Source organism: Mus caroli, chromosome 1, assembly GCF_900094665.2.
Source record: "Mus caroli chromosome 1, CAROLI_EIJ_v1.1, whole genome shotgun sequence".
In the NCBI taxonomy this organism is placed as follows: Eukaryota; Metazoa; Chordata; class Mammalia; order Rodentia; family Muridae; genus Mus; species Mus caroli.
The window spans coordinates 125,011,716-125,036,712 of NC_034570.1; the positions used below are offsets into that span (position 1 = coordinate 125,011,716).

A 24,997-nucleotide genomic window follows, 5' to 3' on the forward strand; every position below is an offset into this window, starting at 1 on the left:
CACACACACACACACACACACAGGCAATGCCAAGGATGGAACCCAGGTTTAAGGCATGCTTGCAAGAGCTCCGTTAGTAAGCTATAGCATCCCAGCCCTTGGGTTTTTGGGTTTTTTTGTTATTGTTGTTGGTTTGGTTTGGTTTTTGAGTTTAGGTTTGTATTATCTTTGTAATTTTTTCTTTTTTTAAACTGAAGAGACTTTTTTTTATAGCATATATTTTATCAACTTGTCCTCCTCCTCCTAGGTCCTCCCCCATCTTCCCACCCACCCAAACCCACATCCTCTCTCTCGTTCTCATTAGAAAACAGGCATCTAAAATAAATAATAAAATAAAAACAAACTATAATAGGACAAAACCTGTTTAGCAGAAAACAAAGAGCCAAAAAAAAGACACAAGAAACATATACACAGAGAAAAACCCCTCTGCATATACAGAAATCTCGTGAAGACGCAAAATTGAAAAGTATATGTAAGTAATGGACCTGGAAGGAAAAACAAAACAAAACCAAAAATCACTCCAAAAAATACCAGTTAGTTCACTTAGTGTGGGCCATCTACTACTGGACACAGGGCCTACCCTTAAAGCCGGTTTGCACACCCAGTGGGACGCAGCTGAAGAGAACTAGTGTTCCCCTTGCAAGCAGTTTATCAACTACAGATAGCTTCTGGATTAGGGATGGGGTCTTGCGTCTGCTTCCCTCTCAGCGCTGGGATCCCTCCTGGCACAGACCTGCGCACGCTGCCACAGTCTTGAGTTCATACGTGCATCAGTGCTGCTGTGTCTAGAAGGCCTTGTTTCCTTGGTGTCTTCCATCCCCACTGGCTCTTATACTCTCTGTCTCCTCTTCTTCAGAGTTTCCTGAACCCTGAGGAGAGCAATCTGATGGAGACATCCCATTTAGGACTGAGGGTTCCAAGATCTCTCACTCTCTGCACATTGCCCAGTTGTGAGTCTCTGTATCTGTTCCCATCTGCTGCAGGAGGAAGCTTCTCTGATGATGGCTGAGAAAACCATGTCCTTTTTATTGCTTAAGCAGAACATGGTGTTTGGCTTCCCTCAGGCCCATGGCCTACAAAAGCCTCAGGTCCTCTGCCACCCAAGCAGTGTGGAGCATGGATTCTCATGAGATAGCTGGCTAGTCACACAAACTTTCTGTCACGACTGTACAGTGTATCTTGTGGGCAGGTCACCATTTTAGATGAAGGGTTTGTATCTACGTTGGTGTTTACCTTTCTCCCCGAGAGAGTGCAGAGTAGTGTTCAGCACTGCGAACGTGAGTCAGTAGGGTGAGGGCTCTAGGGAGGCACCAGCCCTACTTCCCTGTGGTCAGTGAGTTCTGTAGGCGCTGTCTTCAGCAACAGTGCTTTACCACTCTGGACAACAGCCAAAGGCCTAGGTTGTCTGGGGTTTCCACGGTGCCTCTTTGGCCAACAATGCAACTAATCTCTGGAGGTTTCATTTGGTGGCAAGGAGATGTCTAATTGGGGCTTTGTCTCTCCATTATTTGGTGATTCCATACAGTGTGTGTGTGTGTGTGTATGTATATATATATATATATACACACACGCATACACACACACACACACACAAACATATACATATATTCATGTTCATTTTATGTATATATGTACACCATAGCTGTCTTCAGACACACCAGAAAAGAGTGTCAGATCCCATTACTGATGGTTCTGAGCCACTGTGTGGTTGCAGGAATTAAACTCAGGACCTCTGGAAGAGCAACCAGTGTGTGTGTGTGTGTGTGTGTGTGTGTGTCTTTTTAAGACACTTCTAGCCAGGCAGTGGTAGCACACACCTTTAATCCCAGCACTTGGGAGGCAGAGGCAGGCAGATTTGAGTTTGAGGTCAGCCTGGTCTACAGAGTGAGTTCCAGGACAGCCAGGGCTACACAGAGAAACCCTGTCTCAACAAACAAACAAACAAACAAACAAACACTTCTACTATAGTAGGTACCCCTCAAAGGGCCTTTAATTTTAGCTATTCCTTCTTATACTTCCTCTCTCTGTTTAATCCTGTTCTGGTCAAAGCACCCCCTAGTCCTTTATGGTTTTAAGGTAGGACCTCAGGCTGGCCTTGATACTCCTGCCTCTTTAGTGACTGATGTAACAGGAGTACCCCCAGAACTGGTGCCCTAAATGTCCTTTTGGTATCCCCAACAACGTAATATCTCTCTGACAAGTACTTTGAGCCCTCAGATACCCACAGTGGGGACAGGCAGGATAGAGATTTGTGAAGGAAGCCCAAGTAAGCAGAAGGCCCTGCTTGCCCAGACCAATCACTGGACCGAGCATGACCTACTGCATCTTCCCTTCCTGGGATGACACGTCGTGTCAGAACTCACCAGCTCCTCAGAAGAGCCTCATTTGCCTCCCATCAGCGTGAATCGCCATTCTATTAACCCAGGCAGCGGCATGCCAAGCCCAAGAACAAGGGGAACATGGAGACAAAAGGATGGCCACAGAGGGGAATGATCCAGACAGTCTGCAATAAGCTGTGTTTACCCATCATCCAAGAAGAATTTCATCTTTGCTACACAGACCTTCTACCACGTGTGGGCTGGCTGAGGCCTTGTAAGCTTTCCCCTCTCCACACTAGCATGTCTGTCAGTGTCATCTCTATTCAGTTCACATGAGGCAGCCATGTTGCTGAGACATCATGGCTGTGGTTTCTAACATTTCTAGGAGACACAATCTTACAGTGCATTTCCTATTCTTCTGGTTTTTACAATGTTTCCAACCCCTATTCTGGAAATGATCCCCAAACCTTAGGTGCAGGAATTGTAAATGTATCTACCCACTAGGGCTGGGCTCCACGACTCCGCATTCTGATAATCAGTTGTAGTTTTCTTTACTGGTTCCCATCTATTGCAAAGAGAAGTTTCCTTGATAAAGGAACACCTATCTGTGAGTGTAAGGATAGGTATTTAGAATGTAGTCAGGGATTATACTGATTTAGTAGACTGGTGGTTGGAGGTTCTCCTTTCAAAATCCATGACAGGAAAAAAAAAAAAAGTTGCAGAGATGGCTCAGTGGTTAGAACACTGACTGCTCTTCCAGAGGTCCTCAGTTCAATTCCCAGCAACTACACGGTGGCTCACAATTATCTGTGATGGGGTCTGATGCTTTCTTCTGCTATATCTGAAGACAGCAACAGTGTACTCACGTACAATAAATAAATAAATAAATAAATAAATAAATAAATAAATAAATGAAAGTATATTCCAAATCCATGACTTCACTAGCTTAGTCATCGAGATTTCTAGTACCAGGCATGGTTTTCTCTCTTATTGAGCCTTCTTAAATCTCATTAAAGAGCTGTTGGTAACCACCAAGGTACGTGTGCCGCTACTGCACCCAAGGTTCTTGGGCTGTGCTGGTGGTTGCTGTGGTGCACAGGCGTCATAGCTGGAGAGGCCTGTTTGCATGGTGCCTTCCTGCTCCCACAAAAGCAAGTCCCCAGGGAGGAAGCCTTCCAGTTAAATCTAGCTCCTATGCTCTGGGTCCTGTATCCAAAGCCAAACCCTCTTCTCAATGGCCAATTTATTAACTCTTTAATCCTGCCACTTCCTTTGTCTGTAAATATAACAATATGGACATACACACACACACACACACACACACACACTGTGGGTTTGTGTAAAATGAGATAATATAGACAAAGTTCCTAACCAGTTGACTGTCCTGACTGTTACCACAGCAACTGGATAGATTAGGGGACTTGAGGGCAGGAGTGGGGAATTGCCCACCTTGCTTGCTGAACACTGAGACTGCCTCTCTTTACAGTTTGAGTCTCCACTTGCGGTGGAGCTCACACCACCTTCTTGAAGGCAGACTGGAGAGCTTTCAAGTTGCTGTATATAAAGCACTCAGCACAAGTCTGCAGAGGACAGAGTGAGACTTAGTACGTTAGTGTTGGTTGGTTGAACGAACAAACAAATGAACGAAAGAATGAACTGGATGAAGTGTGCATCTCTGCTGGCCCAGAGCTTTAGCCCCAGGCTCTGCTTCGACCACTGACACTCTTTGGAAACCGAGGCAAAACGGTGGGATGACTAGTGAGCACGGGAGGGACCCTGAGGCAGCACCAAGAAGAAAGACACTTATAGTGTTGACATCCAAAACGTTTTATAGAACCGTGAGTATTGGGCAATCAGGCAAGTTTGCAGCTTCAGTGAGAGGTTGAGTCACCCTGGCATGTGCGGCTGAGGGCCTCCAACCATAGCTAACTTTCCTTGAGTGTTTACTTCATGCCCAGCATTACTTAAATTGTTTTTACTCCTATTAACTTCCTTGTTCTTCAGAGGAATTGTTTGAGGTGGGCACCTCTGTTAAGGAGAAAGAAGCAGACACTCAGGAGATCTGAGGCCAGGCAGCCTCTCAAACCAGGAAACAGGAACTGACTAACAATGTGGAGTGTCAGCTTCAGCCCTGTCATGTCACTCATCAGCCCTGTGAAACAGTTCCTATCAATCATCCGACTGATGAGACACAAGATAGGAGGCAAAAATCACAGCCAATGGCAACGCAGAGGCTGAGCCCACAGACTGGCTGATGGAGCCCCTCTCTAACGGGGCCGAGGAGAGCTGTTTTAGAGAGCCGGAACCAGCCCCATTCCTGTGTGACCAGTACTGCTCCCCAACCATGGAGGGAGGCTCACAGCAGGCCTGGCAGAAAAGGTTCCCAGACCATGGAGCCCACATCAGTACAGGTGAGGAATTCTGTGACCTGTTCACAGCTCTTGCAGGGTCAAGGAACAAGCCCCAATTGTATCCACACTATCTTCCTGGCCAATGAAGGTCATGGGACTGCTCTGGCCCCCGTCTTGAAATAGCCTGACAGCCAGCAAGCACTGGGAAGGCTGTTTTCACACGGGTAGACAGTGGGTAGACCACCCAGAGCTGGGGTTACAGACATGCACAACAAATACATGGACACAGAATTCCCATCTGATCCAGCAATCCCTCCCAGGTATATACAACAGCCCCAAGAACTGAAAGAAAGCTCTTCCTCTAGAGCAACACTGTGACAACCGAAAGGCGGAAGCAAACCAACAATACGCAGTTTATAGATACAACGGATTCTTGGCCTTAGGAAGGAAGGAAATGACACACCGCAGCTTGAATGAACCATGGAACACGCTAAGTGAAAAAAGCCACACATGTAAAGGACAAATCACCGTATGCTGTCACTTGTGAGGGACTAGGAATGCAGGGGTCAAAGGGACAGGGAAGCGCATAATGGAGAATTCCCATGAACAGCCGTTTCTGGGTATCTATTCAGGGGAGGGATGAGGGAGTTAGTGACTGTTGTATAACAATGTGAAGGCAGAGAACTACAATTTTATAATGGTGTATCAGTAACGTTGATGGTATGTATATATTAACATACTTTTTATGCTTTGTAGAGACAAGGCTTTAATCTGTAGTCCAGATTAAATGGCATTAAAGTCATAGTAATCCTCCTGCCTCAGTTTCTCAAGCACTGGGATTATGTCCCCCCCTCACTCCCTTATAGTATGTGTTGAGGCCCTGGGTTCCATACCTAGTACCCCCGTCCAAACGCACACGTGTACTCACAGTTAACAAACTCTTAATAAACTGTATTTCACACACCTTTAATCCACATATAGGCCAAGACAAGAGCTCCACAGACTGGCAACTAGCCTCTGACACAGCGTCAGAAGGGCAGCAGGCTGCTCAGAAGGCCATAATTAGAGCCACTAATTGAAGAGTCTAGAAATGGTCAGAGCCAGACAGAGTGCGCCCAGCTCTGCCATCCAGGTCTCTCCCTGCTGTCTCTAAGAAAGATTAAAGGCTTCGACCTGCAACACAGACACAGGTGTACTTAGGTCCTCCAGCTGGGGGGCAGGAAGCTGCCTTTCCTGGAAACCCCTTCTGAAACAGGGCAGCCTTTTGGAAGCTGGACCCCTGATTTCCAGACAGCTCCATTGTGGACTTCGCTGCACACGCTGGGCTGTGAAATAACGTTACCTCCGGGTGCCCCGCTGTCTACAGAGGACACGGAACAGTGAAGTGACACCACAGCTGCCCTGTGTGAAAGAGTCACCGGGGAGGACAGACCGCTACTGTCCCAATTTTCAGGGAATAATCCACTTGAGGTCATGGACACTAGCTTCCGTCGGCTACCCCTGCACTCTTTTCCTCCTCAACAAATCACAAGCTGGCCCCGAAGTCCCGCTAGCCCGGAGGGCCATCTCAAGTTTCATTTTCTAATTTTTATTTTAATCTAGTATTTTACTGACAAAAAACAATGTTTATTCCCACCTTGCTAAGAACACATCTAAGAGTCTGCCATGTCCACAGCCTGTATTCTGTAGCTTGATTAAAGTGCAGGTCCTTCTGATGGCAGCCCACCCCAATGACCCTAGGGACTTGCTATGCCGACTGGAAAGCCACCAGCACCTTCATCCATCCCTGTTTGATGAAAGAGAGAGTCGGCAACCCTGGGGCATTTCTTATCCATCAGAGTGCTGAAGCTCCCCCAGTGGCTCCCCTCCCCCAACAGTCTGCAGACCCGACCCAGGGGAGGGCAGGGGGTCATTGGTGGGGTCACTGGAAAAGCCAGGCTCTGCACTTAGGAAGAATTTAACCCTCTTCTTCCCGGCTCGGCACTATCTACCCTGACAGCCCTGACTTGTGAGCATTCTAGTTTAGAGAGAGCCTGCCCAGATGTGAGCCCCCTCCGGTTGGATACAATTCTGGCCGTACCTCTTAAGGTCTTCAAGCCCCAGCTTCCCCCCCCCCTCCACACAAAAGTAGTCAAAAGACCCTTCCCTGCCTGAGGCAGGGGTGGGGGAGGGGCTCAGCCCACTTATTTTCTGTCCAAGTACTTGATACATCAAATGATTTACATGGCCCTATGCACCCCCAGTCATCTGGACACCTTCAGCTCAGAGGCATGCCGCACATCACCCAGACATTTGCACAGAGAGTCAGTTATTACTTCTCCGGATGATTAAATTATAGGTGAGGGGGCACCAGCCTTTGATGCAAAGGCAAGGAAGGGGCGGGTGAAGATAGTGTGCTAAGGCCCTAATTTCCAACAGAAGCAGGCCACGTGGGGAAAGGACTCAGCAGGCATAGCAGGCAAGGCCATCTCCTGGGTGATCGCAAAGGGCTCCCGCTCACTGTCATGTTAGCTACGGAACCACACAACCAACTTACAAGAGGAAACAAAACAAGGCAACGACATCCACGTCGTTTTCAGTAAGCTTATGACTTTGTGTCTGGCCCCATCACAGCCGTCCTCAGTGGCATGCGGCCCTTGGACATCCCTGGAATCTTGAATAGGGCTGGTTTGCGAGCCAGACCCATTTCACAGACAAGGAAATCGACGAGACTAACTCCAAATCCCAAACCACAGACCAGGACCTCTTGGAAAAGGCCACTTCTTATTGACTCTTCAGGCCCCAGCTGCCATCTGTGGAACCTGCATGTATCAGGGACAGTGACCCAGCAAGACTCCTCCCTGCAGCCATGGTCTGAAGAGGAAGCTGTCTCTTGCAGCATCCAGCATCAGGGTCCAAAGGTTAGCTACAGTCTGTTGACCATCACAACTTCTTAAAATGCACGGTCCGGCTTCCAGCATGCCTATGAGCCTCCACTGGTTTTTGCCTGGTGAGAACTAAAGGAGCCGGACAAGTTAATGTCCTCTGAGTCAATCTGTCATTTTTTGTTATGCCTACCCTGCAAGTTTATTCTTTCAGGGTCCGCACCCCAGCCCTGCTGGAGATGCCCAGGATAGCAGGCCTCACCTTGGTGACTTTGGGTAAAATGGTCATCAATAACACAATGGACCCAGCAGCCAGTAACAACAGCAAACCTGGATGAGATCCCTCCAGGCCAGGCTCTACGTGGGCACTTTTCACATTCGCCTGTTGAAGAACCCTCCCCATGCCTGCCCTGGTGGCCAGCACTGCATTCAAAGGAAGAAGGCTGTGGGAAGCTAAAGACGACACTGGAGATGCAATGTCTGTGCCCACCACCCCTGCAGAGGCACACCTCTCTCACTAGATCTTCCAGAGAGCATGATCAGGGTACCGGGCAGCATCCTGTCAGGGCCCAGGGTAGCTCTATCCCTGCTCAGGACGAGGCTCAGTGGTCAGCCAGCTCCACACTCACCACAGATGAAGAGTGAGAACACAGGTATCCCTTTTATCTTTTGTGATTCCCTCTTCTACTGTGAGAAAACTCTGCTCTAAGGAAACAGTTTCCAGGCTGGCGGCCGCACGGCTTCAGCTTCTAAGTGTGCCTGCTTGAATCACTCAAAAAAGTGTTAACAATTTCCTTTTCTTCTGTCTCCGTTGTAAGCAAGATTTCTCAGGTTCTTTGGGGTCCTTTATTTGTTTCCTCAAAAGCCACCCTCCCTGCCGCGAGAGTTTGCTTGTCCGCCATGGGCCTAGCTGGCATCCATGATGGCTTAACTCACATCGCACGGCATTTCCCTTCGCTCCTCCATTCTCCTCCCCTGAGCAGCTGCTGAGTCACAGCTTACCTGTCCAGAGCTTTCACTTTTAAAATCTAATAAATCTGTCTGAGAGAGAAAGAAACAGAGACAGAGACAGAGAGATCCATTCCAATACTGGCCAGAAATCATAGTTCAGGCATCCCACTCCATCTCACTGTCCAGGAACACTGGCATGAGACCTGGCTGTAGCCCCCTTCTGTCAGGTCCCACAGAACACAGTCTCCAGAGAGCTGAGCATGGCTGCCTCATCTCCCACCACACTCAATCATTCCTACACAATGAGGTCTTGATTATGTTTAATTAATGATTAAAGTTTCTAGGAATGTCATTCATTTTAAAAATATACATCAAACCAAGCAGGGCATGGTAGCACGCACCTATCCTGAAAGCACTCAAGAGGTGGAGGCAGAAGGGTCAAGAGTTCGCGGCCTCCCTCAACCACAGCTCATTTTGAGACCCTGTCTCAAAAATGCTGGCCACCAAATCATTGCCTTCTAAAAAGGCCAGCGTCAGAGAGCCTACACATGCAGGGATCTTAGTCAAGGTGGTGACACCCTAAAACCCTTCCTTGGGCACCATGGGTTGGGCGGATGGGAGTGCAACATGGCTCCGAAGCTGCTAGCCTGAGCCCACACCCTTGAGCCCTGGCAAGTAAAGGCAAGGCCCTCCCTCAGTCACCAGCCATTCACACAATGGGAAGGCAGCAACAATGGCTTCAAATGGAAAGGAAAAGAACAGAGACTGCTGGGAATTTTCCTAGGACAATGAGAGACACTTCAGCCTGAATGAACCAGCCACCCATTCTCAAAGTTCTCTGAAACAGCCTCTGTTTCCCCATTGTTAACAAAGTTCCAGCATTGTGGCCTGGGTCCAACGTTTGGCTGAACCAGGTGGACTCTGTCTAAGTGCAGGCTATGTTTCTGCCCAGTTTCTGCCAGCTGCTCCTTGTCCCCGGCTCCCTCCTGAGCCTCTGGACTGGCCCTCACAGTCCCTGGCCCAACAGTGTCCCACATATGCTGATGTGAAGGGCACCAGGGAAGCTAGGAAGCCTGGGTGTGGTGAGCTGAGTCTGCCTTTTGGTGAGCCTCAGGCAGGAGCCTTGAGTTCTGAGAAAGATGATTCTCAGTCCAGAGAAGAGAGGACAAACAACAGGTCTAAGAGGCCACCAGCTGTCCCTAGGAACAACAATGGGCCAGACCTCACAGGTAGAAAGCATGTCCAGGTGCCTGCTGCCTAACACACACCGTGTTCACCAAAAAGTGAACCTGACCTTCAACAGCCACCGAGTGGTACCATGCTTGGGATGAAGCTGGAGCGCAAGAGGTCACCACTGTCCCAACCCTTGGGGTCAGGCTCCACCTTTCTTTCCTGAGCTGAGGTTCCACACCACGAGTATGGTTTCTAGGAGTGGGCTTGAATAAGTGAGGAGATCGCCTGTTGTCAGTGCCGAACATCTGGGAGAATGATGGGGAAAGGAAGGCGGACGTTCGCTTACCTGAGAGAGAGGTGGGGGGCTTGCCTCCAGGAGTGGGGATCAGTTATGCATCCCAGGAACCATGGAGAGCAGCTGGGAAGATGGGGTACCCCGGGTGCCAGCCCTGCTTTCTCCATCCTGGACCCCCACATGACAGTCTGCACACACACACAGACAGCCCAGGAGCCCACAGATCTCTATCTGCCGCCCAATCTTGCACCCACTGAGTGAAATTCCACCAGCTCAGCACATTGCAAAAAGGGGGGGGGGTGTTTTGCTCGTGCGCCATTCTTTCCACGGGGGCGGCCATCTTGCCCGCTCCCCCTCTTCTGGAGGTCTCTTGCATGATTGCCCTCCTTTTCCTTATAGGGGTCTTTCCAGAGTGCTCAAGAAAACACTTCAGGTCTGGTCAACATCACACAGCCCAAACTCCATTTGACAAACAGAAAGCAGAACGTGCGAGGCCCCTCCGGCATGGTGCAGGGCAGGAGCTGCCCACTCTGCTTCCCAGCCTCCTTGTGCATCTATCTTCCGACATGGGCCAGGCCAGGCTCAAGCTAGCCTGTGGTGAAACTGGCGCCTCCTTCATAGCCCAAGACACCCGTCGTCAATCACAACTGTTGATCCCTTCCTCCTTCCTGTCTAGCCCTGCCATGTCCAAGTGGGGAACAGAATGTGCTTGGCTGGAGACCCGGATGCAATAAATTGCTATTAACAGACTCAGTCTGAAAAACAAAACCACGGGCCTCTTCCTTTCTGCTCCTCAACGCGAGTCCCTGTGAGGCCAGGGAGAGAAAGGCTCCCTTTAGGCCAGTCACTTCCAGAGAAACTGGTTCCTGCTGGCTCACCTCTGCCTCCAGCTCTCCCTTCTAGTGGCTACCCCTCACCACGAAGCCTTCCTTCATAAGTGCGAGGCAGGCCGAGGAACCCTGTAAGTTTGGTCCTTGTCACCCTGCTTTATGCCACATGTACTGAGTACCTGCTGAGTACAGCCTGAAGGTGCCCTGACCCCAGCACAGAGATGGCCATTAGTAGGGGGAGAGGCTGGGCATCTATGTTCTGTAATGTAATGGGAAGTGGGTGGAGCACCTATGTTCTGTAATGGGGGGGGGGGGGGGAGAGCAAGAGTGAAAGTCACAGGCAGGACCAGAAGCCCCCACCTTGAGAAAAACAGTGAGAATCACACCCAAGTGACTGGATGAAGGCTGTAAATTCGAAGGCTGTCTGTATTCAAACTACATTAAATACTGACAAAGTCCTGTGGAAAGACCAGGGGCCTGCTGCTCCTTCCTCTCTCTTGCTTGTCTGTGTAGAGTTCCTACAAAGCCATCTTGACCACCTGGCTGTGTGAACCCAGAGCCGTGTCCCCGCCCTATGCCCCAGTATTTGCCCTTAAAGCAACTCGTCTCGTTGGTCTCTGTCCACCTTGGGAACACCTAGGAAACATGACTCAGGGGAGGAAGAGAAAGGGCCATATATTCACACTGGTCATGGCCATGGTGGCAAGTGACAAAGGCCAAGAGAGAACAATGGCCCGTGCCAAGCACATCCTTCCAGATGTCTGGGAAGAGCTGTCTGTGGCTGTAAGGACACAGCCATGACCCAAAGGGCCCTGTCACCCAGACAGAATGGATGATGAATGACCTGCCCCCATGGGTGGGCAACTTTAGGTCTTAGGCCCTGCCTGGGTCTGCTGGGGGCTGATCTGGGTCTTTGCCATTGGGGTGGAGCCCCTGGAGCCCAGAAGGTTCTATATACTCCTAGGCCTTCCAAAGTAAACCTCCAAGAGACCAGGCAACAGTCCTAAACTCACATGCTCACAAACCCGAGTGTCCACAGTCCCATACTCCACCCCCAACACATAGAGCTATCAGAGGAGATGCTGGGGATGGGGGTGGCGAGGGGGCTCCTCCCTCATAAGAAAGGGCACAGGAGCAACTCTAGGCAGCCCCAGCAGAGCCACATGCCTGGTGATGCCCACTCACTGAGTGCAGGCTTCCCCCGTTCAGTCCTGCACAATGGCAGAATCCTCAACAAAGCCAGAGGTCCTGGATCGCCCAGCCTCACCCATCCACACAGGCCACGGACAGCCTAGCCATCAACTCTAGAAAGCCAAAGAAAAGACAGACCATTGTTTCCTTTGATGGACATGACAGGTCTGTGCTGCAAGTGTATCTTCGGGAGCACCCTCACCTGTCGGGCACTATATACCTGCCCATGCTCCCGCCCTATCCTCACACAAATCCTGTGGGGATTTCAAACCTCTCCACAGGTGAGCCATCAGAGCGTGAGGCAGACAGTCCTGTTATCATCCCATTTTACAGATGAGGAAATAAGACCTAGTCTGGCTACAGAGGCTTCCTGACGGCTGGCACTGTCCCCAGTCCCTACAACAAAGCCAGCAGTAAAGGTTACCACAGGTCTCTCATGAATGATTATGAAGGAGGAGAGGGTGTTGTCACACTTGGCTACTCCAGGCTCACGGATTTCTTGTGATCCCCCACTCCTGTACTCACTATACCCTGTCCTCTGCCAAGCTCCAGGCTCTCTCCTCTCCTATGCCTCTTGGGCTCGCTGCCCCAACAAGGCAAACCTCAGACCCATAGAGACCGCTGGGCTATATGATTATGAGGGACAGGTTCCCTTCCTCCTGGGGTGTACCTGCACGATCTGTTCTAAGCACGCATAAACACAGGCCGAAAGACAACACCTCAGTTGACCTGGTCATTGGACTCTGGGCAGGCAGAAGGGAGGGAGCAGGGTGCCCCCTGAGATGGGAAGATGGAACAAGAGGCCCTTTGTGTCAGCAGCTCCTGAGACACCTGTTCCCTCCTGCTTTTGGTGGCTTCCCTCCCCCAACCTCTGAGCAGCCTTGTTTATCCTGCAGTGCTGGCACTGGCAGCTTGACTCCTGCATGGGGCTCCGCAGCCCCGGCCAGCACCTGCCTGCCTGGTCCTGGCAGTCCAGAGAGGCTCTAGTCAAACATGGATTACCCACACGGACCCGCTGCTAGGTTTGGGGAGGGCAGCAAAGGGTGGGCAAGTAACGCAAGCATTTTATGCCAGCTTGGCTATGACAATGCTATCCCTGGGCTGCCTGGGAGCAGGCATCCAGTCACCTGGTGCCCAAGCTCTGCTAGAAAGGAAGGCAGCTCCCCGCCCCCCCCCCAAGTCCCTATGCGTATAACACACAGTAAAAGGCAGCCCCACCCTGGCCGTAGTTCCCTTTAACATCATTCTTTGCATTCATGAGGCCCCAGCTGACTTCCAGGTTAAGACCTTAGGGTGTAACCTTTAAAGCTACCACTACCCCATGTGCCTAGACAGGTTCTATCTGACCAGTCACCTCCTTAGATGCCATGACACAGTGGCTCGCTCCCCATGAAGGACATGGATGGGTGACTTTCGATGATGGGTGAAGACAGGAAGGATCTGGTGCCAAGATCCGTGTGCTGAGACCACGCAGGCAAGCAAAACCCCTCAGCTCCCATTCTCCTTCCGTTGTGCTGGGGCCCCAGCGAAGCACTCCTAGCCAATCAGCCTTGACTTGGACACCAGGAGTTACTCCTGCGACCACTCCAGGAGGGCCAGAGTCCACGGTCCCTCTTTAAACTGCCAAAGGTACCACACTTGAACACAACCCTCCCCTCAGCTCTGCTCTCCCACAATTTCACATCAGTGCCGAGCAAAGAAGAATCCATATAGCTAGTCAGGCCGGGCATGGTGGTGCAGTCTTTAATCCCAGCACTCAGGAGGCAGAGGCAGGCAGATCTGTGAGTTCGAGGCCAGCCTGGTCTACAGGGTGAGTTCCGGGACTACACAGAAAAACTCTGTCTCAAACAAAACAAAAAAAGAAACAAAAAGCCAAATAGTCCAAATCACTCTCACAATTTGAGGTGTCACACTGAAGAACACTGATCTAAAACTAGGCAAAGGTAAGGGCAAGCTGTGGCTGAGGAGGAAGGCTGCTTCCTGCCAAGCCTGAGAACCTGAGTCCAATCCCTGGATCCATCAAAGAGGGTCATGGCAGAAAGAGCTGACTCTTGGAAGTTGTCCTCACATGTGTGCACTCAAGAAAAGGGAAGGAACGATATGAAAGTCAACGTGCAGCCAGTTTGAAAACTGTTGTGTGACACATACTGATCCAGCCTCAACTAGTAGAGCCAGTCCATCAGCAGGGGACCTGCTGGTGGGAGACAAAAGCCTACATACAAGGCCTTTGTTTCAAGCTGTCAGGCTTTGGGTGAAGAAGCTGGCCATACTGGAAGTTCACTATCTTGACTATCTAGGCACGGCCCCTCTTCTCATCTGCCTACCAGAGAGTCTAACACCTAGTCTAGATAGGGCCTGGAAGCAGCCGATTGCAACAGGGTCAAGTGTACAGTCGTTCGGACTACACACTGCAAAACTCCCAAGCACCGCTCACCTTGAGTTGGACACTCATTTCAACAGTCCTCAGGCAGACAGCAGTCAATCCATGCCTTGTTTCTCACATACCAAAGAGAAGGGAAGAGAAACTTCTGCTGTTTCCTACTGCACACTAAGATACAACACAGAGCCCTTCCCTCTGTCCCCTGTCTAGGGAACATATTGAACCTACAGAAAAGACCTCTCTCCTGTTACCCCTACTGGGGGCCTGCTGGGCTCCACAACGCTATCTTACTGAATCTGCAGAAGACAGGAGCAGAGAGCAAGAGGGTGCCTGCTGCCTGGCCCTCCCTAGTAGACAGGTGAAACCCCAATTGGATTCTCCTCCATCTTGCCTCCCCAAAGGCCTCTGCTCTGGTCTGTTCTTTCCCTTCCAGTCACTCTTCCCTTCCCTTGGGGATATTGTTCTGATGTCCTCAGGGTCTCCCTGGAGCTCCTAGATGCCCCACCTGGCCCAGGCCCTGTGAATAAACATATAACTCTCCACTCTCTCCACCCAGACAAATGAGCCCCTTGATTTCAAGGGGTCCTAGTCCTGTCCCACCCAACACCCGGGCCTGCTCCCAGAGCCCCACTGTACTTTCACACAGGCTTACTGCCAGCCTCTTAACCTTCCTTCCCCACCCCACCCCACCCCTCAAGACACAGGCTGAGAACCCAGGCCTCCCTGGATTGGTAGAATGACTTCAGACTCCTTCAGTAGAGCTCGGAGGAGGGAGGGGTGGTTTGGCCCACAGAAAACTTGCAGGGAGAGCCAGATCCCTCTGGTCTAGTCAAACTGCACCAAGGCCAAAGCTATAAGGCTGGCAAGTCCCTGACTACACCTCAGTCAGTGCTGTTGAGTGTTTCAGGGGCCCCTGGGCTACAAAGTGGTCTGGCCCAGCCTCAAAGGCCCCTTGTCCTGTGATGGTCACCCGCCTGGCAGAAAGCCCCTTTCAGCACCCAACTCCTCCAGGTCTCTCATGGAATGGTCCATTCCTTTCTGTCTCACCGGCAAATCGCAATATATCTTAAATCCTTTCATTCTGATTAAAAAAAAAAAAGTAACTACACTTCTAATGCTACTTTTAGACACTAGAAATGACTAAGTATGTGGCTCAGTGCTATGCCTAGCATGGTCAAACAAGGCACTGGAGTCCTTCCCCAGCACAGAAAACAATAAAATGAACCACAACTTAAAAAAAAAAAAAAAAAGTCAGCAATGGCAGCGGGCCTCAGAAGGGCCACCGGGATACTGGGGCTGCCGCTCTCCCTGCGGTGCCCCGGGCCTATCGGGACAAAGGGAGCCCCCATGTCAGCTGCCCCCTTCACTGGTCACACCTGGACCCCAAGGCACCTGCCTGGACCCAACTCCGCGCAGGCGCCGACCCCTTGTCCTCTCGAGGGGCGGGGCGGCCCACAGGAACCGGTTCTCCGCCCGGCCGGTTCCGCAGGCAGGAGGCGGGGTGCTAGGAGGACAGGCCGGCCGCCTTGGGGCGGGTCCCCAGGGAGTCAGGCCTGGCAGGGACTCCAGATCCAAACACCAGGGGCCGGGCGCCAGCGGAGCGCCCTGGACTGCCCCTTCCCTTTCTTCTTTCAAGCCAGAACACTGAAACCTTACCTAGGACCTGTCCTTACAAAGCACGGGGGAGGGGCAACGTAGAGGGAGAGCCCAATGCTCCTTTCCAATCCCTGCCCCATCCATCCCCAGGGACAGTTTACCGGGCTTACTGCTAAGGCCAATGGGAGTGGGATGTGGGTTTCTCTCTGTGGTACCGAATGCCAGGTTTGCAGCTTCTCAGAGACCAGAAGCGCCTAGCTGGATAATATGACTTAGGAAAAAGGCAGCAGACATTGTCCCCACTTCTTCCTAGTCTTGTAACCCAATTACTTCTGCCCCTTCAGTATCTGGACCTCTTCTAAGTGGTCTGGTACCAGGCCACACACTACATAGCTTTAGCTGTGGCTGGCTCTTGAATGGAAGCAGGGAAGCGAGCCACTTCCTCCCCTCCTGCCCTCCTGCCCTCGAAGCCTATAGGTCTGATCACAACCTAGCACTTTCTCTGGGACTTGGAGTCATTGACAGTATCACAGCCTGACAGTCCTAGGGGCCCCCAAGCCAACCCAAAGCCACCAAAGCACAGAGGTCTTCTTAAAACTGGGAAAACCTCGTACCAAGCCTGGGTCATGAGGGCCAGAAGTCCAGAGGAGCAGGGTCTCGTTGGCATAGAACAGGGACATGTAGGATGCATCTGCATTGTAAGAAAGCATGGTGATACACATCCCCTTCAGGGACAGTGGCAGAGGGTGGAGGCGGCCTTGCCCAAAGGGCAAATAATGAATCTCTAAGGTAGGTCTTTGGGAACACGTAGGTCAACAGAGAAGGGCCAGCATTCAGATCATGCCTGCTGCCTGCATCAGGGAGACTGTAGGTGCTAGTTCTTCATCTGGTGACAGGAGTTCTGACAGCAACCCAGGGCATTGCAGGAAGGGGACTAGCATAGGGTAGGAATGGCAGCAAGTGCAGGCAGAAGCAGGCCCTCCTAAGCAAAAGGAAAATAACTCCCATTCAAGGGGGCAGCCCTTCCTGCAGAGGCCTTTGCAAACACTCAGCTTCACCCATCAATGTACTGAGGAGACGGGTGCAGGACAGGGGTGTGGATTCCTTTTACCACGGCATTAGCTTCCTGAAAGCACACCTATGGTAGCCCAAGAAAGGCCACCCCAAACCTCCAGAGGAAACCTTAGTGTGTGAGCCCTTAAGGGCAAGAACCATGGGTGTCCAGGAGGAGCAGGTGCAGCTACCAACATACCTACCAGGGGCCTCAGCAGCTCTAAGAGGCCGTTGGCTCACCTCATAGACCAGAAACAGGACATCTGCTCTACCTAAGTCCTTCTCATAGGACACACAATTCCCAAATCTGTTATTTATTTATTTATTTATTTATTTATTTATTTATTTTTAAAGCAAAAAGACCCTGTTGGGCTACTTCCCATCTGCAAATAAGGCTGCAGGATGGACCTGAGGTTGGCAACATCTCTTCATGATCTTCATGATTCCTGGTCCTGGTGCTTCTGAATTATACACATACACACATACACACATACACACATACACACATACACACATACACACACACACACACACATCTCCCCTCTGGTTTCTCCTGAACTCCACATGTTCCATGCTTCCCCTCCCTACATATGTGGACATATGTAAAGTGGAGACCATCTCTTTCTTTGACCTCCACACAAATACAGTGCCGCAAGTCCCTACCACTAACACACAAACACTAAATAAATAAGTGTAATTAAAATTTTTTAAACAAACAAAAAAAATAACCCTCTACATGTACACATCTAATTATCTGCACCAGATTGTATCATACATGTATCAGTGTGTGGACACATATCAGCTTTTCCTCTACTTTCTCCAGGTTCTAAGGTGTTCTGCTGAAAGTATTTTGGGGGTTGGGGTATTGTTGATAAGTGTGCACATGTACTAAATTTACAAAGAACAAAATAAACTACAACAAAAAACACAATTTCTCCTCCCTCAGCCATCATTTCCTGCCCTGGGGCAATAGGAATCAGTTTCTTTGGTATCAAATCATCTTAAAAAATCATAAATCACTCTACTCTCCAACGGCTTCCTGTGGAGCTGACAGTAAAATGCAGCCCACCCCCACCCCCAGTCACTCTACCAGGTGCCACCAGCCAGGCTCTGGCCCTCCTGATCCTACAGGCTCTTTTCCAACCACCAAGCTGCATACTTGGTTCTGACCTGGGAGGAGGAGAGCATGTGCTGGTGCCTCAGCCTGGAATGCTCCTCTTCCCAGCTGTGTGCAGCTGGATCCTTCTGTCTTCAGGCCTATGCTACCCTGAGTTCTTCCCAGGGCAGTCTTCACTGGCCTCCCAACAAGCCCACTGCCCTGTGCTCTACCTACCTCCCCACACTGGGTATTTTTTCTCATGGTCTGGTACTCTCTTCACGGGACCCCCATTAGAAAGCAGCCGCTCTACAAGAGGTAGGCAATCCACTTGTTCACCTACTATCACACTTGTCTAGCCCAGGCCTGGCAGGAGATTGGCATATTCCTTCCACAAGTTTCTGTTAAGGAATGAAGCAGATGTTTTAAACTTTGCATCTGCAAACCGCCTACTTGCAGGACCTGCCCAACACCAAGTTTTCCCACACTGGCCACCCACCCCCACTCCCCATGCCTGGTAAGGGTCAGAAGGTCAGGGAAGGAAGAAAGGGGTGCCCCTGGATCTCCCCTCCCTGTCCTATGCCGCAATAAAGACAAGAACCTGTGTCTCCCCTACATTCCGAGTAGCCTCTCCAACTGTCACTGTAAAGTTGGAGGTGACAGCTCTCATTTATCTAAGTCTCAGATGCAGTATGCTTGGCAGCCAGGCTAGCTAGGCTAGGTTCTCAAGTGAGCCCCAGCAACAGGAAACAGATCCTACCCTGGGAACAGAACCCTCTAGGGCAGACAGTCTGCCTGGCCCACCTGACTTCCCCTGAGTCCCAGACACCTGGGATCCTCTTAGTAAAAATCCATCCAGTTCCCCGAGACACAAATGCACATCCAATCCTGGGTCTGCAGCACAGACCAGGGTGTCCAGGGAATACCCTTTCGAAGACATTTCCTTCCTGGGGCTGTTTCCAGGGAGAATGCTAGCTACATGGTGTGAAGATTAATTTTTAAGAGGAAAGAAGGAAGGGAAGAAGGAAGGAAAAAATACTCAAGAAGGTTGAAGCAGATAAATAACTAGAAGGTAAGTTTGGGTAGATCAGAATCCAGAAGAGGTAGGAAGGAGAGTGAGGTCACTTCCTCCCCGTAAGTAATAATTACTAAAATTGATCAAATGGACACAATCACAAAGATTGCGGGCTCTATACACGGTCCTTTAAATTATAATGGTTCAGGTTGGAGATACTGCTCCGTGGTAGTCTCTTCCCCAGTATGAACTAGACCCTGGGCTTGATAATACTGTTATTACAGGAAGGACAGTAGCTAGCTGGGCATGGTGTCTCTGCCTTTAATCCCAGCACTCAGGAGACAGAGGCAGGAGAATCTGAGTTCGAGGCCAGCCTGGTCTACAAAACAAGTCCCAGAGTGGCCAGAGCTACACAGAGACCCTGTATTGGAAAACAAACTAACAGTAACAACAATAATAAACGTAAATATGAACACAGTACCCAAGATTTCCTGCATGTTGAGCTAGAGCTCTTCCACTAAGTTACATCCCGACACCAACAGCTAACAGTTGCCGAGCATTTATTTACTTTGTGCCGCATGGCGCTGAGATTGCCTTTAGACTTTTCATCCTTAAGACCACCCCCACGAGGTGGCCACTGTCAGAATTTAACCTCACTATACAGATAAGTAACCCGAGCAAGGGAGGTGGGTCAAATTGCCTCCGGTGGCACCACCAGCGGCTGCACCACTGTACAACTCCAGCTTAGCTTCCTGGTTCTAACTACAAGGCTATCTGGCGTTCCGTGGTACAGACCTTCCAAACCAGCATCCTTCAAACCATCAACATACGCCAGCTTCAAAGATAGAAGCACAGATCCGCCCTTTTTTTAATCTGAGAAAGTACAGGCGATGTTTGGACATCGCCAGGATCAAGCAACCCATCTCTGTCAAGAACAAGACCCAAGTGTGCTGAATCTAGCACACAGTGAGGGACTTCCTACCGCATCAAGAGGTTGGAAACAGGGTCTCTGGGAACCTTGCTCGGAGTGGCAGCATCACTAACTGACAGCCTTAGGTCAGACCCCTCCGCCAGCGCCAGCGCTAAGGCGCCGGGCCCGGAAATTCCCACAGAGCTAAAGCAAACTTCCCAGGAAAACTCCTCGGTTTCCTCTAAGCTCTTGTCGCGGAGATGCTGCCAAGAGCGCCAGCTGCTGGGGACCCTCCCAGGCGAGAGCCACCGCTGAAGCGCCCCGGGTCCTCCCGGAATAATCCAAGGCTGAAGTTCAAAATTCACGTCCAGCCCAAGCCGGACCCCCGGCCTCGCTATAGACTCTGGGACAGCTCCCACTCTCCGTGCCTCTTCCCCCCAGCTTCAAGTAATGAGGCACCTCCTGCCAGGACATGTAGGCTGGTTGCAGGGAGATCCCGCAGGCGATCCTACAGCTCCTGGGGAATCTGAGCAGCCGCAGCTGGCGCGTGCACACACACGCACGCACACACAAACACACTCGCGTGATTGTGTGTTTACGTACCGAACGTGGGATGGGAAAACAATGGCGAACCGCTGGGACTACGCGACCACCCCCCCCCCACCCCCATCCCATCAGCCCTGTACTCAATTTATTTCTACCGTGAAAGGGGCTGAAAGGCGCTCCTCCGACACTCCACCGTGGGACGCAGGGGTGGCAAGGGGCAGGCTGGAGTGGAGAGAAGACAAGAGCAGCAACGGCTGAAAAAACGGGAGGCGGCGCCCGGCTGGTCCGCGGGGAATGAACGGGAGCCGTGGGAAGGGCGCGCGCTCAACCCCGGCTGCCCAATGCATCCCGGGGCCGGAGCTCCGCGTTGCGGGTGTCCGAGCCCCACGTGGGGCTCTCACGGGGACAGCCAAGCTCAGGCTGGGAGTGCTTAAACTGGGCGCGTTGGTCAGGCTGGGGCGAAAGACCTAAGGCCGACGGGTCGCAAAGGGCGGGCGGGTAGAGGACCCCCGAAGCCCGGCTCGCGTGGCGCGCGCACGCCACCCCCAACGGCCTGTAGCCACTGCCCTCCAAAAGGACGCGGGATCAGCGCGGCGCCACCGGCCGGCGTTGTGAGGGGTCTGGTAGGATCGGCTCCGCCTGGCAAAAACTTTGCCCAAGATGGAAAGTCGCGCGGAAGAGAGCCAGCGTGTCCCTAAGAACGCGGGGGGCGCGCGTGTCAAACTTCGCGAGGCTGGGTGATGGGGCGCGCGGCGCGGAGGGGCGCACTTACTAATCGGTCGGGCGCTGGCCCGGGGTCGCCACTCCGCGCTCCGGCTTCTGCTCAGTGCGTCCCGGCAGCCAGCAGCCTGGCCTTCCCGCTCACATGCCCCGGCAACGCGGCGGGCAGCGGGCCGGGGCGGCGCGGCGCGGCCGGGCGGAGGCACGCCCCCCGCCGTGGGCTGAAAGCGCTCAGGACCCGCGGCCCGCCTGGCTCCGCTGGCCACGGTCGCGGGCGCCGATCTGAGGACCGGTCGGGCGGCGCCCTCCTCCGAGCCAGGCCGCTCGGCACTCTGCCCTCTGCCCCCGGCTGGCCGCCGCCGCGTTCTCTTCCGCAGTCCGGCTCCCGGACTCGCGGCCGCTGCGCCGGCGGGCAGTGCGCTCTGCCCCTCCGCGCAGCTCCGAGCCCGCTGGGTCCAAAGCCAGGGCCTCCGAAGCTGAGCGCGCCGCCCGGGCCTTCGACCTCCACCGGCCGCTCCGGAGCTTGGCTTCCAGGAGCCGCGCTCGTACACTTCAGTTCCCAGGCGGGACTGGAGCAGGGCGCTCGCCGCTCGCTTCTGCGAAAGCCACTCCGACAGCCTCCGAGGAGAAAGAGGGAGGGAGGGAGGGCGCGAGCGGGCGGGGGAGGAGGGAGGGTGTGGAGATGGAGGAGGGAGGGACAGAGCTTCCTCCTCCTCCTCCTCCTCCCAGCAGCTGGTCCAGCCAGGCCTCAACAGCTGGAGACCTGTGCTGGGAAGGGGACAGCAGAGGTTCTCCGGAGTGAGACCTGTGGAGATGTAGTGACCCACTGGGTAGAGAAAATGGGGGAGGAAGGTGAATTCTGCCTAGTCCCTCGACCCAGGTTTGAGAGTTACTACAGGGAATTTTCATTCCTTTTAACAAGTCCAGTTCACAGCCTCCTCCAGAGACCCCGAGATTGGACTTAATTTTTCTCACTGGTAAATCAGGCTGGCCTCGAACTCACAGAAACCTGCTTGGCTCTGCCTCCAGGATGCTAGGATTAAAGGCATGCTCCTTGAGAGCTGCTCTTGGAGCTGGGAGTGGCTCATGCCTAAAATACCTGGGAAGCTGAGGCAGGAGGATCTCAATTTGAAACCAACCTGAGGGCAAGGAGAGACCTGCTTTGATGAGATCAGATCTATGACAGCTTCCGAATGTCTCTGGCCACTCCCTAGCCCTGTCCTTTTTAGAATTTCTCCAACAAGTCCTTCCTTTCTTCCTGCCCCATTTAGGAGAAAGGCATGTTTGAAGAAGGATTTCTCCTCATTCGGCCCATCTATTAAATGTCTACACTAGACCTGACCCAAGCAGATGCCAGGGATCACCAAGATGAATGACACAGTGACAGCCCTTCCTGGATTCCCATGTTGTGAAGGAATTCTACAAAGTGCTAGAGCCATAGGATCTACCAAGGAGGCTAAGCTCTGGGGACTTGGATCAGAGGCTCCTTTGGAAAGACCACAGTTTCAAGTGGGTCTTGAAGACCTGTGGGAGCAGGGCTGGTTGAAGGAACGCCCATTGTGGGACTGTATGACCCTCTCCCTCTCCAGCGAGTGGTGGCCAAGCAGGAAGCTTCCATAGGATGCGTGCATTTCATCAGTCCCTGCTTCCCTGCCTGGGTGACAACTCTTTGATAGTCTTCTGTCTTTCGGGTCTCAGTCTGGTACCAGCTTCTCAGGCAATCTTTCTTGAGGATCAGATCATGGCCAGAAGCTCCATCCATGGGCTCTGAGAACCCCGCAGGTCATTTGCCTGTCTATGCCGTGTCGTTGAGATGGTAAACTCTTTGGGACAGGGAGGGATGTGCCTCTTGTTCACGGTTAGATCCTATGTGTCTAGATAGGACTTGGCAAAGAGGAGGCCCTTAATACATTCGTGTTTATCAGTTGGCTCTTTACAGAGAAAGGGGTTCTAAGTAGGGCTCTGGTGCAATCAGTTGAGCTGAGGTACAGAGCTTGGCCAGTGAGGAGCTTCAGAAGGGTGAAGACCTGAGCCACGGTAGGGCTAGAGTGTGGGAAAGCAGATGGGAAAGGCCAATGATAACTGTTGAGGATATGGTTTTAGGGCGACTGGATGGGATCATTTCAGAAGCCAGTAAAGAATTATCCAAGTGCCACCCTCTTTCTCTCCTCCCAGACAACATGTCTGTGCACCCATACCTTGTGGTTTCCCTCTGGCCTCTGGTCAGCTTCAGTGGTGCACTTCTCTGTGGGCCCCTCCCTGTCCCTGCCATTAGCTACAGCAGATGGAGACAGACAAGGATGGAATTTGAACTGGGTGTGGAGTTAGTCTCCTTTAACCCCAGCCTCAGGAAGCAGAGGCAGGTAGATCTCTATGAGTTTGGAAGTAGCCTGATCTACATAGTGAGACACTGTCGTCATCATCATCAACAACAACAATAACAACAGCATAATATAAGTTAAGACAAAATAAAACCCTGGCATCTCTAAAAACAACAACAGGGAGCCTAAAGGTGCATGCTCCTGTCTCCATCACTCACCGCCTGGCAGTTCATTTCTAACACAACCCTCCCACTCACTGCCACCAAATTAAGCTATGAAGTGTCTGCTGCTGATATGGCACTGTTTTCCCATAAAATGTCTAGTGCCACCTTACTGACTTTGTGGCACCAGTATCTTTGACATCATTCTAGAATGGGGGCGAGGGGGGGAAGCTAGAGACAGTAAGTGGAGGGAGGAAACTATTGAAGGATGCTAGGTCTTTCTTATGACCACACCATCAAATGTATACCTCTAATATCAAATGCATACCTTGTAATACTCATTCTGCACCCCCACACTCCAGAATATTCTCCAACCTTGCAGCATGTTCTTTCTCAGACTCCCTTGTTTATGTCTTCCCTCAGCACCATCTCGAGGGGCCTGTTCTTCTGAAGTGTTCTCCATGCCCCACTTTCCTGCCTGTCTACCTTCTATCCTAAGATGGAAAAAAAAATATTTTGAGACAAGGGCTCATATAGCCCAGGTTATCCCCAAACTCTAGAGGCCGAACTTGAATTTCTGGAACTCCTGCTTCTGCCTCCCAAGTGCTGAAATTAGAAGAGCTCACAGCATGGGAAGGTTTGTGCAGGGCTGGGGATGGAAACTAGGTTCCTTCTGCATGTTATGGCAGCACTCTACCAACTGAGCCACACCTCCAGTCCCCCAAGACGAAATTTTATCTGTTTTCAAAATGTTGAGTACTGTTATTGGGTCCAGACTCAAACACCAGGTCAATCCATGTGACAAAAATGAATTGTAATCAAGCCACTACTGACTCAGAAGCTGAACTGTGACCCTGAGCCACAATGTTTCAGAGCTTTTAAGCCTGAAAACCCACAAACATCTGAGCCGAGTTACAGTTACATTTTTCCACCAATGAGGATTTAGGGATGGAGTTTTCTTTATGTGATTGGTCTGTGTCAACCAATGCAGAATGTAGGTTTTACAGTTCAACCAATTAAGTTCGTTTGTTCTTTTGTAGTTAGGAGCATTCATTATGTTTGGGGGAGCAAAAGATGAATAATGGAAAGTGGTCAGCTATTAAAAAGTCCTCAACCCCGGGCGTGGTGGCGCACGCCTGTAATCCCAGCACTCGGGAGGCAGAGGCAGGCAGATTTCTGAGTTCGAGGCCAGCCTGGTCTACAAAGTGAGTTCCAGGACAGCCAGG

At 51.6% G+C, this 24,997-nt stretch overlaps 1 protein-coding gene across 3 annotated transcripts in view; it reads right to left on the reverse strand.

The window, feature by feature from the left end:
- Sox13 (SRY-box 13) overlaps window positions 1–21,887 on the reverse strand; it is a 43,259-nt gene extending 21,372 nt beyond the window's left edge. For 2 of the 3 annotated variants that reach the window (XM_021161809.2, XM_029480257.1), the window contains exon 1: window positions 20,096–20,617. In XM_021161809.2, coding sequence (XP_021017468.2) covers window positions 20,096–20,100 — 5 coding nt within the window. In that variant the 5' untranslated portion in view covers window positions 20,101–20,617. Of the gene's footprint in view, window positions 1–20,095; window positions 20,618–21,341 lie in introns of those variants that run through there. The other variant, XM_021161800.2, reaches the window with a different exon arrangement.
- Between the last annotated feature and the right edge of the window lie 3,110 nt (window positions 21,888–24,997).